Source organism: Pseudophryne corroboree, chromosome 4, assembly GCF_028390025.1.
Source record: "Pseudophryne corroboree isolate aPseCor3 chromosome 4, aPseCor3.hap2, whole genome shotgun sequence".
Taxonomy (NCBI): Eukaryota; Metazoa; Chordata; class Amphibia; order Anura; family Myobatrachidae; genus Pseudophryne; species Pseudophryne corroboree.
Window position 1 is genome coordinate 496,282,827 of NC_086447.1, and position 24,380 is coordinate 496,307,206.

The following is a 24,380-nucleotide window of genomic DNA, read 5'->3' on the forward strand; positions in this document are numbered from 1 at the left end:
GGCCAGGTTTTAGGGGTTGTTAGGGCCCCAGTCGGATATCATGGCGGAATGCACCGGGCAGAACTGTGACCTATTTTGGGTCTTCCACTGGATGGATTTGGAAGAATATGTCACAAAGTGGTAACATTGAATTCCAGAAGACATACTTGGGGGTAGGGGGTCCCGATCGGACCTCCCGTTGGTGTACGCTGTGTACACCTTTAACACAGGGAGACTGTTCTGGGCTTTTCACTGGCTGTATTTGGAAGAGAATGTGAGTGGTAACATTGTATCCCAGAAGATGTACTAGGGGGTTAGCGTCCCAGTCTGACCCCCGTTGGTATATGCTGGGCAGAAATTTGACCCGGGGAGCCTTTTCTGGACTTTCCACTGGCTGGATTTTGATGAAAACTTCACAAAGTGGTAACATTGTATCCCAGAAGACACACTAGGGAGTTACGGACCCAGTTGAGGACCCAGTCAGACCTACCCTTTGTTGTATGTTCGGCAAAACTTTGATCCGGGCAGCCTGTTCTGTGCCTTCCACTGCATGAAATTTGTGGAAAAATCAGATGATCTCCAAGCGCCGCCTCTTCTGTATGCGGTGAACGCCGGGTACCGGGTCGCATCGACCCAGCTTACCCGTTTACACTGCTCTGAGACCCAGGTACTTCCCAGGACCAACCCTGCTAGCTAGCGAGGCTGGATTCCCGGGTAACTGAACCCGGAACCCTTTTACACCTAGCCACTCCCACGTTATCACTGCAATAACCCGGGTTTATAGCGGCGGTATAAAAGGGGTATAAAAAATACATGATAAATGCATAATTTTAATGCAAGCATGGATTGGCTAATAATGGTTGAACTTGGACATCACATACAATTTTACCTTAGTGTAACTAACTTCTGTAGGATGACAACAGAAAACGGATGATTTTTGTCTACATATGAAATAGGAACACATGGAATGAGGCCCTCTGCATGGAAGGCAGCTATGTCAGGCAGTAAATGCTTAGCTTATGTCGTGCCATTAATTGTGTGCAAGTTGATTACTTAGATTCTGACAGCTGAGTTTCATTAATATCTCCGTGAGAAACTGAAACACTTTAAACAAAAACACGTGTGGCTTAGATTTCCCCTTAACTTTAACTGTGCCGTTTCCATCAAAGAAAACAGTATGACTAATCTCAGGGGCTCAGTTACCCAGCATAGGAAATAAAACACACTTGCCCTTATGACCATAGCATTAGCTGGCTCATCATAGGGTAAATGAGATGATATAACAGTCATACAAAACAAATAGTGCAATACCCTCAAACATACAAGGCCTGATTCAGAGTTGCACATAATTCTGCATGCGGACAGATATACCATTTTGTGCACAGTGCGCATATATCAGGGCCTGCATATGCAGCTTACAGCAATTATAGGTGACTTGGTGGTAAATTTACTAAGGGTCATCTTTAGATTGATCTTTAATCAATTTCAAATCAACTGACATTGACTGCATTTACAAAGGCAAAATCCGCACGCATCGGATTTCAATTTAAGTTAAAACCTGATGGATGATAAAATGCAGATTTTGCCGCTGTCAATATTTAACTTTAAGTTCGAACTCGATTGCAATTAGAAGGGACAAAATTATGGGAAACCCTTCCAAATAGAAGAACTGCACAGGTGCTGCCATAGAAACTGCCCACTCATTGGCTAAGAGAGGTCCAACTGTTACCCAATCAGCGATAAGGTGCTGGAAACCCCGTGGGAACTGTCATTCATGGGAAAGCACTGTATGTACAGTATGAACATACAGCACCCGCTTTAACCACTTAACTGGCGGGGGGTTTTCTCTGAAAACTGCTACGAAAATGTTGGGGGGTTTTATGAGTGATTAGGTGAAGAACATGTTTTTAGAGTTCTCCACAAAGATTTTATTAGATAATATTTTTAAAATAAATAATTTTTTAATAATAATAATAATAATAAAAATAAAAAATTAGATTTTAAAACATTGGAACATCGGCCACCATCGGTGAACATCAGAACATCTAAACATTGCGACCAATGCAACTGATACTGAAAGGGGTAGGAGAGATGTGCGGTGAGAGTGCGGTGAGGCTGGGCTGCCTGATCACTGCTTGCCACAGTGATCGGGTCGGGGGAGGGGGGGGGGGGGTTTGGACGTGCAGAGCTGCGGCTGTTTGTTTTGTTTTTAATACTTATATCTGATGCCGGCAGGAAGGGGTGAAGCTGGGCTGCCTGCCCGATCACTGCTGGCTGCAGTGATCCGGACAGAGGAAGGAGGTGGGAGAGCTTCGCTGCCACTGATGCCCGATCATTGTGCACACAGTGATCGGGACAGAGAGAGGGAGAGTTTCCACTGGGTGGGGGTGTTGCTGCAGGGCTGCCCGATCACTGTATGCAGCAGTGATTGGGATACACTGTCGCGGCAAGTGCTGGAGGGATGGCAGGTCCCGCTAAGTCGGCGTTTCTGACTGGTCACATCTGATGCGACCATGCCAGGCAAGTGGTTAAGGCAATCACTAAATTACCCTTTTGGTCATGCACACTGCAGCTGCCTTACTGAATAGAGAGGTGCCAATTATCTGTACAAGAAGCAGGCAATATTAAAAAGTACAGTAGATGCTGCTGAATGCCCAGTGGGCTTTGCAATGTGTCATCTGAGCAGGACATTATTACCCTTCTCTGTTACCTGACGGTTGTGAGTATATGTGCAACTTACATTTCCAGTGAGGATTGTGCTTATCAAAGCTTGTAAGTTCACCGGTTGTGCTGGAACATAAGTCATCAGTGACTGTTAAATAAAATCTCACTCTGTGCAGTTTGGCAATATACCATTTATTACCAACGTACACCTCCATTGGTACCATCTGCACCAAACGGCACAGTTGTATGCAGAGTATGATAGTCCAGACATTTAGATATAGTTTTTATTGGCATACATACTGTTTCCCGGCGGGCGGGATGCCGGCTGTCAAGATCCCTATAGTGTATCCCGCCCATCAGAATGCCGGCAGCGGGGCGAGCGTTACAGGTCCCCTTGCGGGCTCGGTGGCTAGCTATGCTCGCACAGGTTGTATTCTCACTCTATTAGCGTTGTGGACACCCACGAGTGAGAATTGTCCCTGACTGCCGGGATCCCGTCAGCCGGCAAATTAATTGCATTCCGTTTTTTTTTTGTCTGTTTTATTTGTCTGTTTATTATATGAATAATACTGTTACTATTTACAGTGCATTCGGAAAGTGTTCACAGAGCTTAACTTTTTCCACATTTTGTTATGTTACAGCCTTATTCCAAAATGGAATAAATCCATTTTTTCCCCTCAAAAATTCTACACACAATACCCCATAATGACAATGTGAAAAAAAAGTTTTTTTGTGATTTTTTCAAATTTATTAAAAATAAAAAATGAAGAAATCACATGTACATAAGTATTCACAGCCTTTGCCATGAAGCTCAAAATTGAGCTCAGCTGCATCCTGTTTCCACTGATCATCCTTGAGATGTTCCTACAGCTTAATTGGAGTCCACCTGTGGTAAATTCAGTTGATTGGACATGATTTGGAAAGGCACACACCTGTCTATAAAAGGTCCCACAGTTGACAGTGCATGTCTCACCATAAACCAAGCATGAAGTCAAAGGAATTGTCTATAGACCTCCGAGACAGGATTGTTTCGAGGCACAAATCTGGGGAAGGGTACAGAAAAATATTTGCGGCTTTGAAGGTCCCAATGAGAACAGTGGCCTCCATCATCCGTAAATGGAAGAAGATCGGAACCACCAGAACTCTCCCTAGAGCTGGATGGCCGTCTAAACTGAGCGATCGGGGGAGAAGGACCCTAGTCAGGGAGGTGACCAAGAACCCAATGGTCACTCTGTCAGAGCTACAGCATTCCTCTGTGGAGAGAGTAGAACCTTCCAGAAGGACAACCATCTCTGTAGCAATCCCCCAATCAGGCCTGTATTGTAGAGTGGCCAGACGGAAGCCACTCCTTAGTAAAAAGCACATGGCAGCCCGCCTGGAGTTTGCCAAAATGCACTTGAAGGACTCTCAGACCATGAGAAACAAAATACTCTGGTCTGATGAGACAAAGATTGAACTCTTTGGCGTGAATGCCAGGCACCATGTTTGGAGGAAATCAGGCACCGCTCATCACCAGGCCAATACCATCCCTACAGTGAAGCATGGTGTTGGCAGCATCATGCTGTGGGGATGTTTTTCAGTGGCATGAACTGGGAGACTAGTCAAGATAGAGGGAAAGATGAATGCAGCAATGTACAGAGACATCCTGGATGAAAACCTGCTCCAGAGTGCTCTTGACCTCAGACTGGGGCGACGGTTCATCTTTCAGCAGGACAACAATCCTAAGCACACAGCCAAAATATCAAAGGAGTGGCTTCAGGACAACCCTGTGAATGTCCTTGAATGGCCCAGCTAGAGCCCAGACTTGAATCTGATTGAACATCTCTGAAGACATCTGAAAATGGCTGTGCATTGACGCTTCCCCTCCAACCTGATGGAGCTTGAGAAGTGCTGCAAAGGGTTATGGGCGAAACTGCCCAAAGATAGGTGTGACAAGCTTGTGGCAGCATATTCAAAAAGACTTGAGGCTGTAAATGCTGCCAAAGGTGCATCAACAAAATATTGAGCAAAGGCTGTGAATACTTATGTACATGTGATTTCTTAGTTTTCTATTTTTAATAAATTTGCAAAAATCTAAAAAAAAAATAAAAAAAAATCACGTTGTCATTATGGGGTATTGTGTGTAGAATTTTGAGGACAAAAATGAATTTATTCCATTTTGGAATAAGGCTGTAACATAACAAAATGTGGAAAAAGTGAAGCACTGTGAATACTTTCCAGATGCACTGAATGTGATTGCATAGTTATGCATGCACTAACAGCGTGATCACTTATTTATATATATTGTTAATTTTATTAAATAATTTGTTTATATTTGTAAGCACTTTTAAATGTGTTTCTTTGGTATGCAATTCAGCAGCGCCTACTGTACTGTTTAATATTGTTGGCCCCTGGATGTTTACCTGGAGAAGAGGACCAACCAGCACCATGGAGTATGCAAGTACGGAGTGTGAGTGCACATGAGCGCTTATTAAAGGGTTAACATAATCGATGTGTGAGTCTTGTTTTTTTTTTTATATGTATTTTTCCTTTACAGGTGCCAGCAGCCCATTAATGTCCGGGCATCCTGGCACTTGTGGTTCTCCAAGTCCTGGGGTGCTGGGGCTGGCATGCAGGGACCTATAGTCCCACTGTAATGAACAATATTATTTCTACTTTTAACACGATGAACTCTGTACCCACCATTATGCCAACCACCGTTATGCATTGGGGGTTTTTTAATCGGAGGGGGGCACACGCTGATTTATTTTCATTTTACACATTTCATTGACTTTTAACCCTAAGAGGCACTACACAGATGATAATGATTTGTGCAGTGCTTCTCCCATACTGGACTACCACAAGCAGGTCTATTGTTTGGACAGGTTGTCTGTTCATTTTTAAGTCGATTTTTGGTCAATTTTAAAACTGTCTGGAAGTAAATTTTTGTTTTCCAGATGTTCGGTTTTGATCACAAGTGGGGGGGGTTTTCCCCCTGAATGATTTTTTGGTCTTTGGTAATTTTGCAAAATCTACAAAAAAGAAAGAAAAAAACGGTCAAAAACACAAAACCAGTTAAAATCGACCTCTAGTAAATATACCCTTTTGGGACGGTTCCGGTATGAATGGTCGACCATGTTCTGGTCGACAGTCATTAGGTCGACCACTATTGGTCGACATTGACATGGTCGACATGGACACATGGTCGACACATGAAAATGGTCGACACATGAAAGGTCGACATATGAAAAGGTCGACATGAGTTTTTTTACTTTTTTTGTGTCGTTTTTTGCGTAAAGTGACTGGGAACCCCAATTAGTGCACCGCGTCCCCTCGCACTTTACCGTTCCAATCGTAGTCCATGTGGATCGTAAAGTATGGAAAAGTTCCCCAAAAGAAATTTAAAAAAAAACCCTCATGTCGACCTTTTCATGTGTCGACCTTTTCATGTGTCGACCATTTTCATGTGTCGACCATGTGTCCATGTCGACCATGTCAATGTCGACCAATAGTGGTCGACCTAATGACTGTCGACCATAACATGATCGACCATGTGAATATAACTGTTTGGGACATAGGGGTATCATTCATATCTCCAGTTCCAGCTGAGAGGGTATAACTCAAACTGGGAAAACTGGGTGTTGGCACATACTGTAGGATAAGTTTGCCATGGGCGTGTTGTGAATATACAGACATAATTGCAGGCTATTCAGGGGTGAGCATATGTAGAGTTCCAACACTACAACAACATGATATACTGTATCGTTACATGCTTAATGTAGCTATACCATGTCTTTCATCAAATCGTCCCATCTGATGTGCAGCATACCTGATTGGAAATACGACCACACAATTTATCAAACTATGAACAGGGGGTACGCATTATATGATGGTCGTTGTGATCCAAGATTGGCCTATTTATTGTATAGTGTGTACCCAGCTTTAGACTGTGTAGCTGTTAGCCATAGACATCCATTATTTTAGCTCATGAGCATCGTTTTAAGGGTCAGAATACTTACACTTTGGGACCTTCTAAAATTACTTATTAGAGTGCTGAATATCTGTAAAACATTGGTAGAAGTGCACCCAGGAAAGTACTTTCCGGTAATAGTGCAACTAGCAGGAACAGAATGAAAGTACAGCAAGGCTGGGTACACACTAGACTAGAGCGATGTATACCCGAATGATATGGCGGATGATGGGCTGACATATTATGTCCATGATGGTACACATCAGAACAATGTAATGAAGAACCTAGAAAACACACGCTGTTTGGGGTCATGAAAATCTATGCTCTAGAGCAGTGTTTCCCAACCTTGGTCTTCAAGACACAATAACAGTCCAGGTTTATATTCATACATGATCTCAGATGGTTAGCTCAAAATAACTGAGATACTAATTAAGAGTTGATCGCAGCAGCAAATTTGTTAGCAGTTGGGCAAAACCATGTGCACTGCAGGTGGGGCAGATATAACATGTGCAGAGAGAGTTAGATTTGGGTGGGGTGTGTTCAAACTGAAATCTAAATTGCAGTGTAAAAATAAAGCAGCCAGTATTTACCCTGCACAGAAACAAAATAACCCACCCAAATCTAACTCTCTCTGCAAATGTTATATCTGTCCCCACCTGCAGTGCACATGGTTTTGCCCAACTGCTAACAAATTTGCTGCTGCGTTTAACTATGAATTACCCCCTAAGTCACCTATGCTTCAGCATGGCTATCCATAAAACATGGGGGTATATTTACTAAGGTCCCGATTTTGACCGAGATGCCGTTTTTTCTTCAAAGTGTCATCTCGGTAATTTACTAAGCAAAAATCACGGCAGTGATGAGGGCATTCGTAATATTTTGGAAGTCCTAGGAAAAAAATCACGAATCAATACACCATCGGTCAAATACGCCTGCAATTTGGTAGAAATCGGGAATTTACTAAAAAGTGCAAAACACAAACACTGCCGACAATAGCCAAACACTGCCGTGATGAAATACAAATCGTGAAAAAGTGCTAAAAAAAAACAGACCTGCTTTTTTATCCCGTGTTTGTATAGGCATGCACGGATCCATGAGATCCGTGCATGTTTTTCAGTGGGAAGGGGTGGGAAATGTTTTAATTTTTAAAAAAAAAAATGCGTGGGGTCCCCCCTCCTAAACCAAACCAGCCTCGGGCTCTTTGAGCCGGCCCTGGTTGCCAAAATATGGGAAAAAAATTGACAGGGGTTCCCCCATATTTAAAAAACCAGCACCGGGCTCTGCGCCTGGTCCTGGTTCCAAAAATACGGGGGACATAAAGCGTAGGGGTCCCCCGTATTTTTGAAACCAGCACCGGGCTCCACTAGCTGGACAGATAATGCCACAGCTGGGGGTCCCTTTTATACAGTGCCTTGCGGCCGTGGCATCAAATATCCAACTAGTCACCCCTGGCCGGGGTACCCTGGGGGAGTGGGGACCCCTTCAATCAAGGGGTCCCCCCCCCAGCCACCCAAGGGCCAGGGGTGAAGCCCGAGGCTGTCCCCCCATCCAATGGGCTGCGGATGGGGGGCTGATAGCCTTTGTTGAAAGTTATGAATATTGTTTTTAGTAGCAGTACTACAAGTCCCAGCAAGCCTCCCCCGCAAGCTGGTACTTGGAGAACCACAAGTACCAGCATGCGGCGGTAAACCGGGCCCGCTGGTACCTGTAGTACTACTACTAAAAAAATACCCCAATAAAGACATTACACACACACCTTGAAAGTATAACTTTAATGCATACATACACACCACCATATACACATACTTACCTTATGTTCACACGAGGGTCGGTCCTCTTCTCCATGTAGAATCCATGGTGTACCTGTTGAAAAAATTCTACTCACCAAATCCAGTGTAGAGGGCTCCTCGGATAATCCATTTGTAATCCACGTACTTGTAAAAATAAAAAAACGGGACACCCGATCACGAACTGAAAGGGGCCCCATGTTTTCACATGGGACCCCTTTCCCCGAATGCCAGAAACCCCCTCTGACTGATGTCTAAGTGGGTTTCTTCAGCCAATCAGGGAGCACCACGTTGTGGCACCCTCCTGATCGGCTGTGTGCTCCTGTACTGTCTGACAGGCGGCACACGGCAGTGTTACAATGTAGCGCCTATGCGCTCCATTGTAACCAATGGTGGGAACTTTGTGGTCAGCGGTGAGGTCACTTTCGGTCAACCGCTGACCACAAAGTTCCCACCATTGGTTACAATGGAGCGCATAGGCGCTACATTGTAACACTGCCGTGTGCCGCCTGTCAGACAGTACAGGAGCACACAGCCGATCAGGAGGGTGCCACAACGTGGCGCTCCCTGATTGGCTGAAGAAACCCACTTAGACATCAGTCAGAGGGCGTTTCTGGCATTCGGGGAAAGGGGTCCCATGTGAAAACATGGGTCCCCTTTCAGTTCGTGGTTGGGTGTCCCGTTTTTTTATTTTTACAAGAACGTGGATTACAAATGGATTATCCGAGGAGCCCTCTACACTGGATTTGGTGAGTAGAATTTTTTCAACAGGTACACCATGGATTCTACATGGAGAAGAGGACCGACCCTGTGTGAACATAAGGTAAGTATGTGTATATGGTGGTGTGTATGTATGCATTAAAGTTATACTTTCAAGGAGTGTGTCTAATGTCGTTATTGGGGTATTTTTTTAGTAGTAGTACTACAGGTACCAGCGGGCCCGGTTTACCGCCGCATGCTGGTACTTGTGGTTCTCCAAGTACCAGCTTGCGGGGAGGCTTGCTGGGACTTGTAGTACTGCTACTAAAAACAATATTCATAACTTTCAACAAAGGCTATCAGCCCCCCATCCGCAGCCCATTGGATGGGGGGGACAGCCTCGGGCTTCACCCCTGGCCCTTGGGTGGCTGGGGGGGGACCCCTTGATTGAAGGGGTACCCACTCCCCCAGGGTACCCCGGCCAGGGGTGACTAGTTGGATATTTGATGCCACGGCCGCAAGGCACTGTATAAAAGTGACCCCCGGCTGTGGCATTATCTGTCCAGCTAGTGGAGCCCGGTGCTGGTTTCAAAAATACGGGGGACCCCTATGCTTTTTGTCCCCCGTATTTTTGGAACCAGGACCAGGCGCAGAGCCCGGTGCTGGTTGCTTAAATATGGGGGAACACCTGTCAATTTTTTTACCATATTTTTGCAACCAGGACCGGCTCAAAGAGCCCGAGGCTGGTTTGGCTTAGGAGGGGGGACCCCACGCAATAATTTTTTTAAGTTTAAACATTTTTTTTTTTTTTTTTTTACAAGGTGCACAATGAAGCCCTGCACGGATCTCTCAGATCCGGCCGAGATTCATTGTATTAAAGTCGGCAGTGTTTTACAAGTCACTCACGTAAAACACTGCCTAAAAAAACGAATGACATCGACATCGGAAAAACCGAAAATGCAGAATACGGCAGCTTAGTAAATTAGTCGTAATCAATTCAAAAAGTTGCATATTTACACTTTCGATGTCATTCGTGATTGAACTTTGACCTCAAACGGGAAAATATGATTCTTAGTAAATTTACACCATGGACTGTTAGTGTGTCTTGCGAACCATGGTGTTGGAAACCTCTGCTTTAGACTATGGGCCTTATTCAGGTTTGTTAGCAAACCAAAAAAGTTAGCAATTGGTCAAAACCATGGGGGTAATTCTGAGTTGATCGCAGCAGGATTTTTGTTAGCAGTTGGGCAAAACTATGTGCACTGCAGGGGAGGCAGATATAACATGTGCAGAGAGAGTTAGATTTGGGTGGGTTATTTTGTTTCTGTGCAGGGTAAATACTAGCTGCTTTATTTTTACACTGCAATTTAGATTGCAGATTGAACACACCACACCCAAATCTAACTCTCCCTGCACATGTTATATCGGCCTCCCCTGCAGTGCACATGGTTTTGCCTAACTGCTAACAAAAATCCTGCTGCGATCAACTCAGGATTACCCCCCCATGTGTACTGCAGGTGTGTTCAAACTGAAATCTAAATTGCAGTGTAGAAATAAAGCAGCCAGTATTTATCCTGCATAGAAACAATATAACCCACCCAAATAGAAATCTCTGTACACATGTTATATCTGCCCCACCTGCAGTGTAACATAGTTTTGCCCAATTGCTAACTTTTTTGGTTTGCTAACAAACCGGAATAACCCCTTATGTCTGTAATTTGCATTTAAATCATTTGAAATCATTTTAAAAATATTGTTAAAAATATTCCTAACTCCCAACTGCATGTTGAAAAACTAATTTTACCATCTATACACCCCAAACTACATGACCTACAAAATGAAACCTATTTTTGAGCTTTTTAAGAAAATCATCTGATAACTGATGCTAATTAAATGCCTCCATATTTGGCAGGGTGTTCAGCACTGAGTACTGACATTAAATAATTTTCCCTTACTTTTCACATAATGTACTCAAGGACTGAAGATTGGTTTTGCTAGGCTATTACATATATTCCTATGTGCCACACTGTGAATGCTGCAGCAGCTCCAGAACTGATTCATGTCCTCTCACTTTTTCCAAGTGACGTCTCGTTCACACCATGCAGGCTGGTGAAGGCAATAGAAACGGTTGGCCAACAGATTGGAGCATTACCAGCATCATTTATAATGCTGGAGGCGCACAGCTGGCCAGCCATTCTGACTCCTCTGAGAGGAGTCCCATTGATTTTCAGTCCAGGAGAACTGTTGCAGTTTTGCCTAAGGCCAGTAAGACACCCCCACGTCAACCGGCACCACTGGCAGATGCAATCCTGGTCAGCCTCTAGTTATGGCCCTGGCTGGGAAATTCACAGCCTTTTCAGAGAAGAATAAAACTGCTTTCCAGTGGCGCAGAGATGGGGAGGGTAACGGGTAATAATTACCTCGGCCTGGGTTTGTTGGAGGGGCCCGCCGGGAGCCCCAGTTCATACTGTATGCCTCCTCCACCTTCTTACCTATCAGCCTGCAGCACTGCAGCCTCTCTTCCTAGTCCAGCCACGCTAGTGTGTGCTTGGCTGTTGTGAGTCCAGGAAGGCTGCTGCTGCAGAGTGCAGCAGTCTCCTCTGCCTGCAGGGGATGGTTAGTGATAGCACCACTGGCAGATTTACCACTAGGGGCAGCACTTGTTGGGGGGTGGCACAGCAGGCTGATGAGGCCAGGTGATACTTTTTTTTTTGTCATTACGACTTATATTTTTAATATTTTATTTTGCAACTGACGGGAATTTGACAATAGGCAGAACATTTTGGTCCGGGAGCTGGTAGCAGGGGGAGTTTGAGGCTGCTTTGTTGGTTTTGAGGCATCCAGACTCGCCCCGAAATGAATGGGACGAAGACATGATCTCCATGACTAGGCCACCCCCCCTGTATTACCGGAGCCCAGGCAGGCTCTCTACAGCCCTGCTTCTATCTCTACTGTTCTTCTAGAAAGCTGTAGTAATTTATACTCTCTACTTTTAAATAACACTATTAGTGACAGGATATCACAAAGATTGTGGCTTTTGGTGGGTTCTTCTGCTCATATTCCCTGCCGTATCACAACGCCCTGGTTTATGATAAGGGCCGTGACCCGAACAATGACACCCATAAAAAAATGGTTAGAAGTAACCTCCAGGTCTCCAGGAAATGGTATCATAGGTAGGGTGAATTCATCTACTCCCCCAACCTCCTTCATTCATCTCCTGTCCAGTGTAGCTTTAAATCTCATACAGGAGTAGAAGATGCACCAAAAAATGGGTGTAGTACGGTATGCCGGCGGCCAGCATACCGGTGCCAGAATCCCAACCGCCAGCTTACTGACAGCCGTGCGAGCGCAAATGAGCCCCTTGCGGGCTCTCTGCGCTCGCCACGCTGCGGGCATGGTGGCGCGCTACGCGTGCCATGCTTTTTTATTCTCCCTCCAGGGGTGTCGTGGACCCCGAGAAAAGGTGTCGGTATGCTGTGTGTCGGAATTCCGGCGCAGGTATACTGTGTGCCGGGATCCCAACAGCCGGCAACCTAAATTCCACCCACAAAAAATTTGTGAATTAAGCTATATTTTCATACATGATCATTACCTCAAGTCTTGAGAATTGACCTGCACTCGCCTACATTTCATGTTGAAAAAATAAGAGGATGAGACAATTTGCATTACTTACTCTGATAGTAGTGAATATGAGAAACAGGACCATATGTAATAGCCTGCGAATTGCATGAACCACCATGATTCTGGCGATTTAGGACCTGATTCAGTAAGGATTGCAAATTCTGGTAAGTAGCAGAATTTGCAATCCTTTTCATCGCATGCTGGGGGCCGCCCATTGCAGGGCAAGTCTGCCCAGCATGCTAACCGTCTGCCCCCCATTGATCACGCTGAAATTGCGGTTGCACCGCAATTTCAGCGTGATCGCTAAAAAAAGGGAACCCTCCTGCTGCAGGAGGCCCGCCGCCATATTTCTGATTGCAGCGGCTGCGTGCTGCTGCCCCGATTACGCCCACACCAAGCCCCCATCCGTGCCACCACGCCACTGTTTCTAAGCCACGCCCCCACTATACTCTGTCTAGGAAACAGAGTGTTGCTGCCCCCCCCCCCCCCCCCCGACCCACAAACGACTCTGCCTGATTCACAGGCGGAGGCATTTGCATTCTCTGTTAGGCCCTGCACACGTGACCGCGGGACTATCGTAAAAATTTAGGTTGGATCTCTCTTTGTGATCCAACCTGAATTAGCCCCTTAGCCCAAAGATTTAAAATGGCAATAATTTAAAAGGCAAAAGGTTAGTTTTGAAACTCGCTTGCTATTACATAAGGGTCATAGATCTGTGGACTTGTGGCAACACGAGCTACTGTCCGGACTAGCCAATCAAACGCAGCCACATATAAAAGTAACACTCAGCATTACACTGTGTGCATCTAATGCGAATAGCACTCTGAAAAATGGTGTGTTGAGAATAACAGAAACCAAGTCCTTCTATTTACTCCTATGATGGTAAGGTTACATTCACCCCAAGTGTGATATTTCTCACATAAATAGCATTTTACACTTTTTCTAGAAGCGTTTTTTAGCATTGGGTACATGGGGCCCGATTCAGAGTAGTACGCTAATGCTGCTGCAGATGCGATTTTTGGCTCAGAATATGTGTGAAAATATGCTAATCCAACAGCCACCGGAGCCTTTGCAGCTGCTTACAACTGCGTAAACATTTGCAGCATCGCCGCAGATCCAGAACACTTTAACTCCATGAGTCAGTCTATAGTCACTCAGAATGGCCGTCACAGCTGAGATGCCAGAGTCTTGGTTCCTGCATACAAGATCGCGGTAACCATCTGACACATGCCCAAAAAACAGGTCCGCATTTTGCTGGTATGCACCATTACCTCCTACACAAGGGACGCTCCCTGTCAATCCCTTGCTAACGAATCCTCACTGCGAACTTAGGGGGTCATTCCGAGTTGTTCGCTCGGTAAATTTCTTCGCATCGCAGCGATTTTCCGCTTAGTGCGCATGCGCAATGTCCGCACTGCGACTGCGCCAAGTAAATTTGCTATGCAGTTAGGAATTTTACTCACGGTTTTTTCTTCGTTCTGGTGATCCTAATGTGATTGACAGGAAGTGGGTGTTTCTGGGTGGAAACTGGCCGTTTTATGGGTGTGTGTGAAAAAACGCTACCATTTCTGAGAAAAACGCGGGAGAGGCTGGAGAAACGGAGGAGTGTCTGGGCGAACGCTGGGTGTGTTTGTGACATCAAACCAGGAACGACAAGCACTGAACTGATCGCAGATGCCGAGTAAGTCTGGAGCTACTCAGAAACTGCTAAGAAGTGTCTATTCGCAATTCTGCTAATCTTTCATTCGCAATTTTGATAAGCTAAGATTCACTCCCAGTAGGCGGCGGCTTAGCGTGTGCAAAGCTGCTAAAAGCAGCTTGCGAGCGAACAACTCGGAATGACCCCCTTAATTCGCAGATCAATCACTGTGCATATGCATTGCGCCAGTGATGCTTGCGCAGTTTACCATAATAGCTCAGTTGCGAAAAAATCAGCATAGCATACATACTGAACAAGGTCCATAATGGCTTACTATCTGCACATATCACATCTGCCATTTTGTTTCACCATTTATAATGAAACTATGTATTCTAGCATCGGGATTCCACTGTCATTCTTCTCTGCTGGGATCAAGACTGCCGGGATTTCATACCCAACCCATCAAAATATCTATGCTGCATGCCCTGGACTCAGTGAGACAATGGGGGTAATTCCAAGTTGATCGCAGCAGGAATTTTGTTAGCAGTTGGGCAAAACCATGTGCACTGCAGGGGAGGCAGATATAACATGTGCAGAGAGAGTCAGATTTGGGTGTGGTGTGTTCAATCTGCAATCTACAGTAATTTGCAGTGTAAAAATAAAGCAGCCAGTATTTACCCTGCACAGAAACAAAATAACCCACCCAAATCTAACTCTTTCTGCACATGTTATATCTGCCTCCCCTGCAGTGCACATGGTTTTGCCCAACTGCTAAAAAATTTCCTGCTGCGATCAACTTGGAATTACCCCCAATAATCTGAGTATTGATCTGAAACTGCTAATTCCTTGTAATAAATTATAATGACATGCTGAGTACAAATAGAAATAAGCGGATACAGTCAGAATGCCGGCTGTCGGGATCCCGGCAGCCTAAATAACAACACCGGAATCCCGACACGCGTTGGAATCCTGACACGGAACTCCAAAAGGGGCAGGAGAGCGACGCAGGAATCCCAACATCTGGCATCCCGAAAGTAAGTATAGCCGCCGGATTAGGTTTAGGGCGAGGGAGGGGGGATTAGATTTAGGCTGTGGGGGGAGGGTTAGGGATAGGCACCAAGGGAAAAGGTTAGGGTTAGGCTGCGAGAAGGAAGGGTTAGGGGGTAAGGGGAGGGTGGAGAACACCACCTACTCACCCCTGTTGGTCTTTTCAACATCGGGATCCGGGCGTTGGTATTATAACCGCCGGGATCCCGAACGCTGGCTTTTCATACTGACTCAAGTAAACACTGCATTACTTGTTTCATTATGTTACACTAGTTACCAGCCCGTCAAAATGATTGAACAGCATAACAGTAATGCCAGCACCAGTGTAATGTCAGCACCAGCGGCTGTGAGCGCCCAAACGGAGTAACACTTGAATTTCTCCATTGGGCGCCATCTAGTGGCCGTTGGTGCACAAAACACTTGATCTCCCCATAGAGGTGAGAAGCTGCCTGTTATTATATAGGATGTTACATGGGGTTGGTCAGGCGTTACCCCTGCTGGGAATCCTGGTGGTCAGCACACCAACCCCGGGATCCCGGCAGCGGAATGCTGGCAGGGGGGGAGCACAACAAGCCCCTTGCAGGCTCGCTGCACTCGCCACGCTGCGAATAGTCCCTCGCTGCGCTCGCTACTAGTGGGAATAGTCCCTGATAGTCGGCATGCCGACTGTCGGGATTTAGAGGGGGCGGGATGTAGCCATTGGTAATTACTACATCCACTTACAGTACATGCATCTTCTACCTGCCATACCACTTACATATACACAAGGCACACTTATTCATTCATTACTAACTTTTATATTGTATAATGCTAAGGATTCCAATATACAGATGTAGCCATGCTCGTCTTACTGCGATGCGGCAGGTTGTATCACGGCATACTGCATGGCATGTCAGGCTGCGACTATTCACAGCCGGAAATCGCTTCATTCATTCCTTTAATCACAGTAAGATGAACATGGCTACATCTGTACTAGGATGTTGTACAACTGGGAGTTTCTAACAATTCAAATATCCCTTTGTACAGTACAGCGCATGATCTTCCCAATGCTAAAAGGTTATGAGATTCTCAGAACATTAAATGTCTACTTGGACTCCAGCCTGTACGACTATCATCAAATACATCAGTAAGAGAAATGTGTGGACTTTGCTTCTTTTATTTTGTAGACATTATTACATGTTAATTATATTCATTTAATCGCACAAAACAGTATGTTGCAATCACTACTACAAATCTAAGTTTTGTGTTAAATAACTAAGCGCATGCGCCCCGCGTGCCTTGCGCATGCGCAATTTGCAACAAATTGCAGCATAGCGAAAATCCGCAATGAGCAAACAACTCGGAATGACCCCCATGTGCACTGCAGGGAGGGAGGGGGGGGGGGGGGCAGATGTAACATGTGCAGAGAGTTAGATTTGGGTGGGGTGTGTTCAGACTGAAATCTAAATTGCAGTGTAAAAATAAAGCAGCCAGTATTTACCCTGCACAGAAACAAAATAACCCACCCAAATCTAACTCTCTCTGCAAATAGTATATCTGCCACACCTGCAGTGCACATGGTTTTGCTCAACTGCTAACCTAGGGCCTAATTCAGACCTGATCGTAGCAGCAACTTTGGGGGTCATTCCGAGTTGTTCGTAGCTGTGCTAAATTTAGCACAGCTATGATCAGGCACTCAGACATGCGGGGGGACGCCCAGCACAGGGCTAGTCCGCCCCGCATGTCAGTGCCCCCCCCCCCCAACCCTCCTGCAGAAATTCAAAAGCATCGCACAGCAGCGATGCTTTTGCATTTGAGGGGTAACTCCCGGCCAGCGCAGCTCCTGCGGCCGGCCGAGAGAACTGCTTCGCTGCCCGGGTCGCAGCGGCTGCGTGTGACATCACGCAGCCGCCGCCCCCCCCCCCAACGATCCGACCATGCCTGTGTTGGCCGGACCGCGCCCCTTAAACGGTGGCTTAACGCCGCCATTCAGCCCCCTCCCGCCCAGCAACCGCATCTGCCTGTCAATTAGGCAGAGGCGATTGCTAGGGAACAACGGCCTTCGGCCGTCCAGCATGCGCTGCGATAAACTGCAGTGAGCGATCGGGTCGGAATGACCCCCTTTGTTAGCAGATGGGCAAAATCATGTGCACTGCAGGGGGGGCAGATATAACATGTGCAGAGAGAGTTAGATTTGGGTGGGTTATATTGTTTCTGTGCAGGGTAAATACTGACTGCTTTATTTTTACACTGCAATTTAGATTTCAGTTTGAACACACCACACCCAAATCTAACTCTCTCTGCACATGTCATATCTGCACCCCCTGCAGTGCACATGGTTTTGCCCAACTGCTAACAAAGTTGCTGCTACGATCAGGTCTGAATTAGGCCCCTAATTTGTTGCTGTGATCCTCTCTGAATTACCCCCAGTATGTTTCGTCACACGTACGCACTATTTCACACTCACCAAACCAACCAGCTTGGTACTGTAAGTACAGTATGTGCAACTGTTATTATAATATTTCAAATAGTGTGCACCTATTTTTGGGTCTATAAATATCTCAGATATACGTAGATCATTCTCAGGACCACCAAGTGGGAGTTTGGTCTCAATGCAAAAACCACCCTTCTCCCTCCGCCTCTTCTACATTTTGTTTAGTTCTGCTGCTTCATGTTTCCTAATATCAATGAAACCCCATGTATTGTATGCTGAGACAAACTTTACTGGGGCACCTGTGCTGGTAATGCACGCAGTTTAGGAAGTGTGACCTTATGGACCAGTAGGGAGCGCATTGTTATTGGTCCGCATTGTCACCTGTCCTTATTTTGCTGTCAATTAGTTTGACAATTAGATTGTGTCGGTACTTTAATTCAAGGCTGCACATCTCTTATCTGAATGGGGCTGGGACCATTGGTTTTGGAACCTAAAAAGTTGTCCCATCTTCCTTTGGTATAATCCAACACTACTGGGCCTCCCAAGGCAGGTGGAGATATTTTGTACTTACCGGTCACTCCATGTCTGTATTTATACTAAATGTGTAGTAGATCCTGCTGTAACGGTTTGTGAAACAGAATATATGGAAAGTTGTACACACATAATATACAATTTACTGTTGCAGGGACTAATGATATGATCAAACAAGCATGTGTCTCACTAGCCAACATGGACATTTTATAAATATATATATATATATATATATATATATATACAGTATATATATATATATATATATATATATACACACATATACATACATACATACATACTTACATACACACACACACGCGCACACTATTTTATACTGTACAAATCTGATCTTTGCCCTTCTTCCCAGATATTTCATGTTTCTACAGCGTGTCACAGTTACTAGCGTTCCCCTTAGAGAGGGACAGGATACTATTTACATATACTGTGGGGTATTTGTTATTATAGTGTTGGTACTTAAAGTTAATAAATGACCCTTGTGGAGCTGGAGCTTCTAAACCACACAGTGTGACGGCTGTTATTCTGTTCTCCATGATGTCATGGTCCTGACCTGTAGCTCACACATTGGGGCGCATGTGCAGATGATTATTAAGGTAGTGAAGTTTTAAAGGTATAGTGCAGTAAAACCAAATATGTTACATTTTTATATTTAAACATTAATAAATACTGTACATACTAATGCTATTAATGTAATCACAGAAAGCAGCATGTTAGTTATTACCATAGAGCTGAACAGGAAGAAATAATTTTCATAGACAAGAAAGGTTATGAATAACTTCTGTAGTAGTCAATGAGGAACAAGTTGGTGTGTGAAATATAACCATACTCCATTTTTTGCCACGTTAGATGCTGCAAGGTGTAATTATTCATATCCATATACTTATCGCCTAAACAATTTTTTCTTGTGAGAGCAAATACACCGAAATGGCACCACCAATTTTGATGGTTCCGATTTCATTTGATAGGGTGTGCGATGTAGATGTGCAATAAGGCCGCAGGATTTTAATGTGTTCAGTTTGTTGAGGAATAACGCCTCAAAATTGTGATTTTTTTTTTCCTCATTGAAAAATCATTGAGTGGGGGGGCTTTTTTTTCTTCTCGATTTCGCGCAATGGTTGACTAGTACGATTGAAATACTTAAAAGCACTGTAAAGCTATATTCATTTTCATTCATATTACAGCTTTACTTGCCAATGATACATGCCAATCTGCAGTTAGTGACGTCATAAAATCACTGTATTGCATACAATTCTATTTTCATAGCTATGAATTCATTTTCTGTTAAGCTTGTAGTAACCACTGGTGTTTTTTTTTATACATGGCAGATGTATTAATCCTGGAGAAGTAATAAAGTGGCAGGTGACAATGCACCCGCCAATCGGGATTGGCGGGTGCTTTATCATCTTCAACTTTATCACTTCTCCAGGTTTATTGACCCAGTATATTCTGCAGCTCAGCCTATGCTTATACTGTTCATATATCTTCCCCTTATTTTAAATATTTACAGTTTTTAAATGGCCACTGTTATTATTTAATACTTACAGTAGAAACAACTGTAAAGCTAGGCTAGAACAACACCCACAGAACATATTATACTACAGCACAGCTGCAGTGAACTGAACATGAGATGACAGCATATACATAACAGTAACCCATGATGGATACAGTTAGGATTACTTGTTACCTGTGATACTGGAATCAGCCTTGTGGGAATGGATGGCTGCTGCACGACTATAGCATTGAAGTCCTGTATGTTGGTGGTTGACGTGCTACCTTCAGCTTCCAAGTGAATAGCGCTGCCTTCAAATGAAGCATTGCAAGGGTAAAGGTGCCCCAAAATAGCCATTAGCGCTAAAGCATACCGCATTAGAAGAGTGTGAGCCATCCTTTTCTTGCATTCAGTGATATTTCCCGTGCTCTACAAAATCCAAGTCCAGTTCTCAGTCAGACACACACCCTCTTCTCTTCTAACATTTATAAACTCGTGCTGTGACTTTACTTTCCAGATGTCATGCAATGAAGAAGGCTGGTCACTGGCTAGCTGCCCCTTCACTAACATCCAAGAAACCGTTCTCTGCTTTTGCCAGTTGCTGGACTTTCCCTTGAGTATAATGTAGATGAGAGTGCAGCAAGCAGGGAGCTGAGGTCTCACACAGCAGTGTGCAGTGCTCCACAAGCCCCCTGGCACCTTATCTTCTGTGTCAGGATACAGCTGCTACACTCTGGTGTTCCACTCTCTGCTTTTCTTTACTGCAATCAAGTTTACCTTCGATTTTAGACCCTCCCTCTGGAAGCACGATGAGCTTCCTACAGTATGATGATGATGCGGCTATTACAGAACCGGATTCAGCCATATCATTACTCCGTGCTGTCTTATCAGTGATAACAAAGTGACAGATAATGTAGCCAGGCATGCTGTCACTCACACGTACCCACTGTATTGTAAGAGACAGATTACAGTACATGACATGGATTACCCCTACAAAACCAAGACTTCAATTCAATATTAGAAACATTCTCTGCGTGCTTTTTTTGTCACATTTATGTGTAATTAAAAGTTGTTGTTTTTTTTAATTGAAATTTCTGATATCATATGTTAATCATCCTATATTCGTATTTGAGTGACATTTCTTCTTCACTAGCTGTATATATGAACATCACACTTCGGTATTTCACATATATTTTGTGTGTGTTGTGATTGTGACATAGTTTATTGTTTAATTCAAAATAGTCTGTCAGCTCCTAAGTGCCATGTTATAGGCTGTGTTTGAAAAATAACAGGAGCTGATTGTTTATCTCTCTCCACTTTGGGCCTAATTCAGACCTGGGGGTATATTTACAAAGATTCGTGTTTTGGCCGTTTTGAAGGGCGTTTGAACTCAAATGGTATCGGGTGCATTTTACTGCAACTTTTTGAATCCTGATACGGGCATTCACTAAGTTGCCGACTTTTCACAATTCGTATTTTCCGATGTCGATGTGATTCGTAATATCAGGCAGTGTTTTACGGGAGTGATGAGTAAAACACTGCCTGACAAAACACAAGGAATCTTGTCCGGATCTGTGAGATCCGTGCAGGGCTTCATTGTGTACCTTAAAAAGGTTTTTAAAGTGTTTAAAAATCTGAAAAAAATTGCGTGGGGTCCCCCCTCCTAAGCATAACCAGCCTCGGGCTCTTTGAGCCGGTCCTGGTTGAAATAATATGGGTAAAAAATTGACAGGGGTTCCCCCATATTTGATCAACCAGCACCGGGCTCTGCGCCTGGTCCTGGTGCAAAAAATACGGGGGACAAAAAGCGTAGGGGTCCCCCGTATTTTTTGAACCAGCACCGGGCTCCACTAGTCAGAGAGATAATGCCACAGCCGGGGGACACTTTTATATCCCTGCGGCCCTGGCATTAAATCACTAACTAGTCACCCCTGGTCGGGGTACCCTGGAGGAGTGGGGACCCCTTAAATCAAGGGGTTCCCCCCCCTCCAGCCACCCAAGGGCCAGGGGTGAAGCCCGAGGCTGTCCCCCCCATCCATGGGCTGCGGATGGGGTGCTGATAGACAAGTGTAAAATAAAAGAATATTGTTTTTTTGCACAAGAACTACAAGTCCCTGCAAGCCTCCCCCGCAAGCTGGTACTTGGAGAACCACAAGTACCAGCATGCGGGGGTTAAACGGTCCCGCTGGTACCTATAGTTCTTCTGCAAAAAAAATACCCAAATAAAAACAGGACACACACACCTTGAAAGTGCAACTTTATTACATACATTCCGACACACACATACTTACCTATGTTCAGACTCGGCCCACGTCTCGACGTCGATTCCAGGGTACCTGAAAATAAAATTATACTCACCTAAATCCAGTGTGTCGTGTCCTTTTTTAATAATCCACGTACTTGGCAAAAAAACAAACCGCATACCCGATCCACGCACTGAAAGGGGTCCCATGTTTACACATGGGACCCCTTTCCCCATCTGCCAGGACCCCCCCTGACTCCTGTCAAAGAGGGCCCCTTCAGCCAATCAGGGAGCGCCACGTCATGCCACTCTCCTGATTGGCTGTGTGCTCCTGTAGTGTCTGTGAGGCAGCACAAGGCAGAGATACAATGTAGCGCCTATGCGCTCCATTGTAGCCAATGGTGGGAACTTTGCGGTCAGCGGTGAGGTTACTTTCGGTCAACCGCTGACCGCAAAGTTCCCACCATTGGCTACAATGGAGCGCATAGGCGCTACATTGTATCTCTGCCGTGTGCTGGCTCACAGACACTACAGGAGCACACAGCCAATCAGGAGAGTGGCACGACGTGGCGCTCCCTGATTGGCTGAAGGGATCCTCTTTGACAGGAGTCAGGGGGGGTCCTGGCAGTCGGGGAAAGGGGTCCCATGTGTAAACATGGGACCCCTTTCAGTACGTGGTCGGGTTTCCGTTTTTTAGTTTTGCCAAGTACATGGATTATACATTGGACACAATCTACACTGGATTATGTGAGTATAATTTTTTTCACAGGTCCCCCAAGGATTCTACATGGAGAAGAGGACCGAGCCTCGTGGGAACATAGGTAAGTATGTATGTATGGAGGTGTGCATGTATGTAATAAACTTATACTTTCACGGTGTGTGTGTCCTGTTTTTTTTGGGGTATTTTTTTGTAGTAGTACTACAGGTACCAGCGGGCCCGGTTTTCAACCGCATGCTGTACTTGTGGTTCTCCAAGTACCAGCTTGCGGGGGAGGCTTGCTGGGACTTGTAGTACTGCTACTAAAAACAATATTCAAATTTTTTACACATGGCTATCAGCCCCCCATCCGCCGCCCTTGGATGGGGGGGGGGACAGCCTCGGGCTTCACCCCTGGCCCTTGGGTGGCTGGAGGGGGGGACCCCTTGATTTAAGGGGTTCCCACTCCTCCAGGGTACCCTGGCCAGGGGTGACTAGTTGGGTATGTAATGACAGGGCCGCAGGGACCACTATAAAAGTGTCCCCCGGCTGTGGCATTATGTACCTGGCTAGTGGAGCCCGGTGCTGGTTTCAGAAATACGGGGGACCCCTACGCTTTTTGTCCCCCGTATTTTTGGAACCAGGACCAGACGCAGAGCCCGGTGCTGGTTGATTAAATATGGGGGACCCCCTGTCATTCCCCCCCCCCATATTTTTTCAACCAGGACCGGCTCAAAGAGCCCGAGGCTGGTTATGCTTAGGAGGGGGGACCCCACGCAATTTTCTTCTGTTTTTACACTAAACAGACCCTTTCCCATAGATAACCATGCACAGATCTCACTGATCCGTGCATGGTTATCCAAACTCGACTGGAAAAAGCAGGTTTATTTTTTTGCTGCTTTTTTTAACGAATCGAAAAAAACCAGACCCGCACTTGAGCACTCAGAAACTAACACCCAAATACGAATGAATAGTGAATGCCCGTATTCTATGAAATAACAGCCGTGTTTGACCTATGGTCTATTCATTCGTATTTCTGAACTTTGCCAATCAAACTATTACAAATAGACCAGACACTGCCGATGTTTCTGCTTAGTGAATTCCCGGATTGGGACTTAGAAAAAAAACACAAATCGGCCAAACTCGGATTTTTAGTAAATACTAGCCCTGGTTGCATGCAGGCTATTTTTGCACTGCTGCAACCAGGTAATTGCCGCCCACAGGGAAGGGGAGATTCGCTGTGCACGGCTGCAAACGCTTGTTCAGAGAGCTGCACAAACAAAAGTGTGTGCAGTCTCTGCGCAGCTCAGGACTTACCTGCTGCGATGAACCAGTACGGAGCTGACATCAGGATCCCTCCGTGGAAACGGCCGGGCACGCCTGTGTTCGCATGGGCACTCCCTGAAAATGGTCAATTGACGCCCACGAACGGCCGCTTCCTGTCAATCTTCTAGTGATCGCCGGTGCGATCGATTTCTTCGTTAGATTCATCGCTCCCTGGCAATGGGCGTCGCCAGGGAGCGACGTGCCTACGCATTGCGACCCATGCGCAGACACACTTGAGACCTGATCGCAGCATGCGATCAGGTCTGAATGACCCCT

The 24,380-nt window shown here is 45.4% G+C and overlaps 1 protein-coding gene across 1 annotated transcript in view; it reads right to left on the reverse strand.

The window, feature by feature from the left end:
- LAMA4 (laminin subunit alpha 4) overlaps nt 1-20,619 on the reverse strand; it is a 222,287-nt gene extending 201,668 nt beyond the window's left edge. The window contains exon 1 of the mRNA XM_063917152.1: nt 20,035-20,619. Coding sequence (XP_063773222.1) covers nt 20,035-20,235 — 201 coding nt within the window. The 5' untranslated portion in view covers nt 20,236-20,619. The remainder of the gene's footprint in view (nt 1-20,034) is intronic.
- Between the last annotated feature and the right edge of the window lie 3,761 nt (nt 20,620-24,380).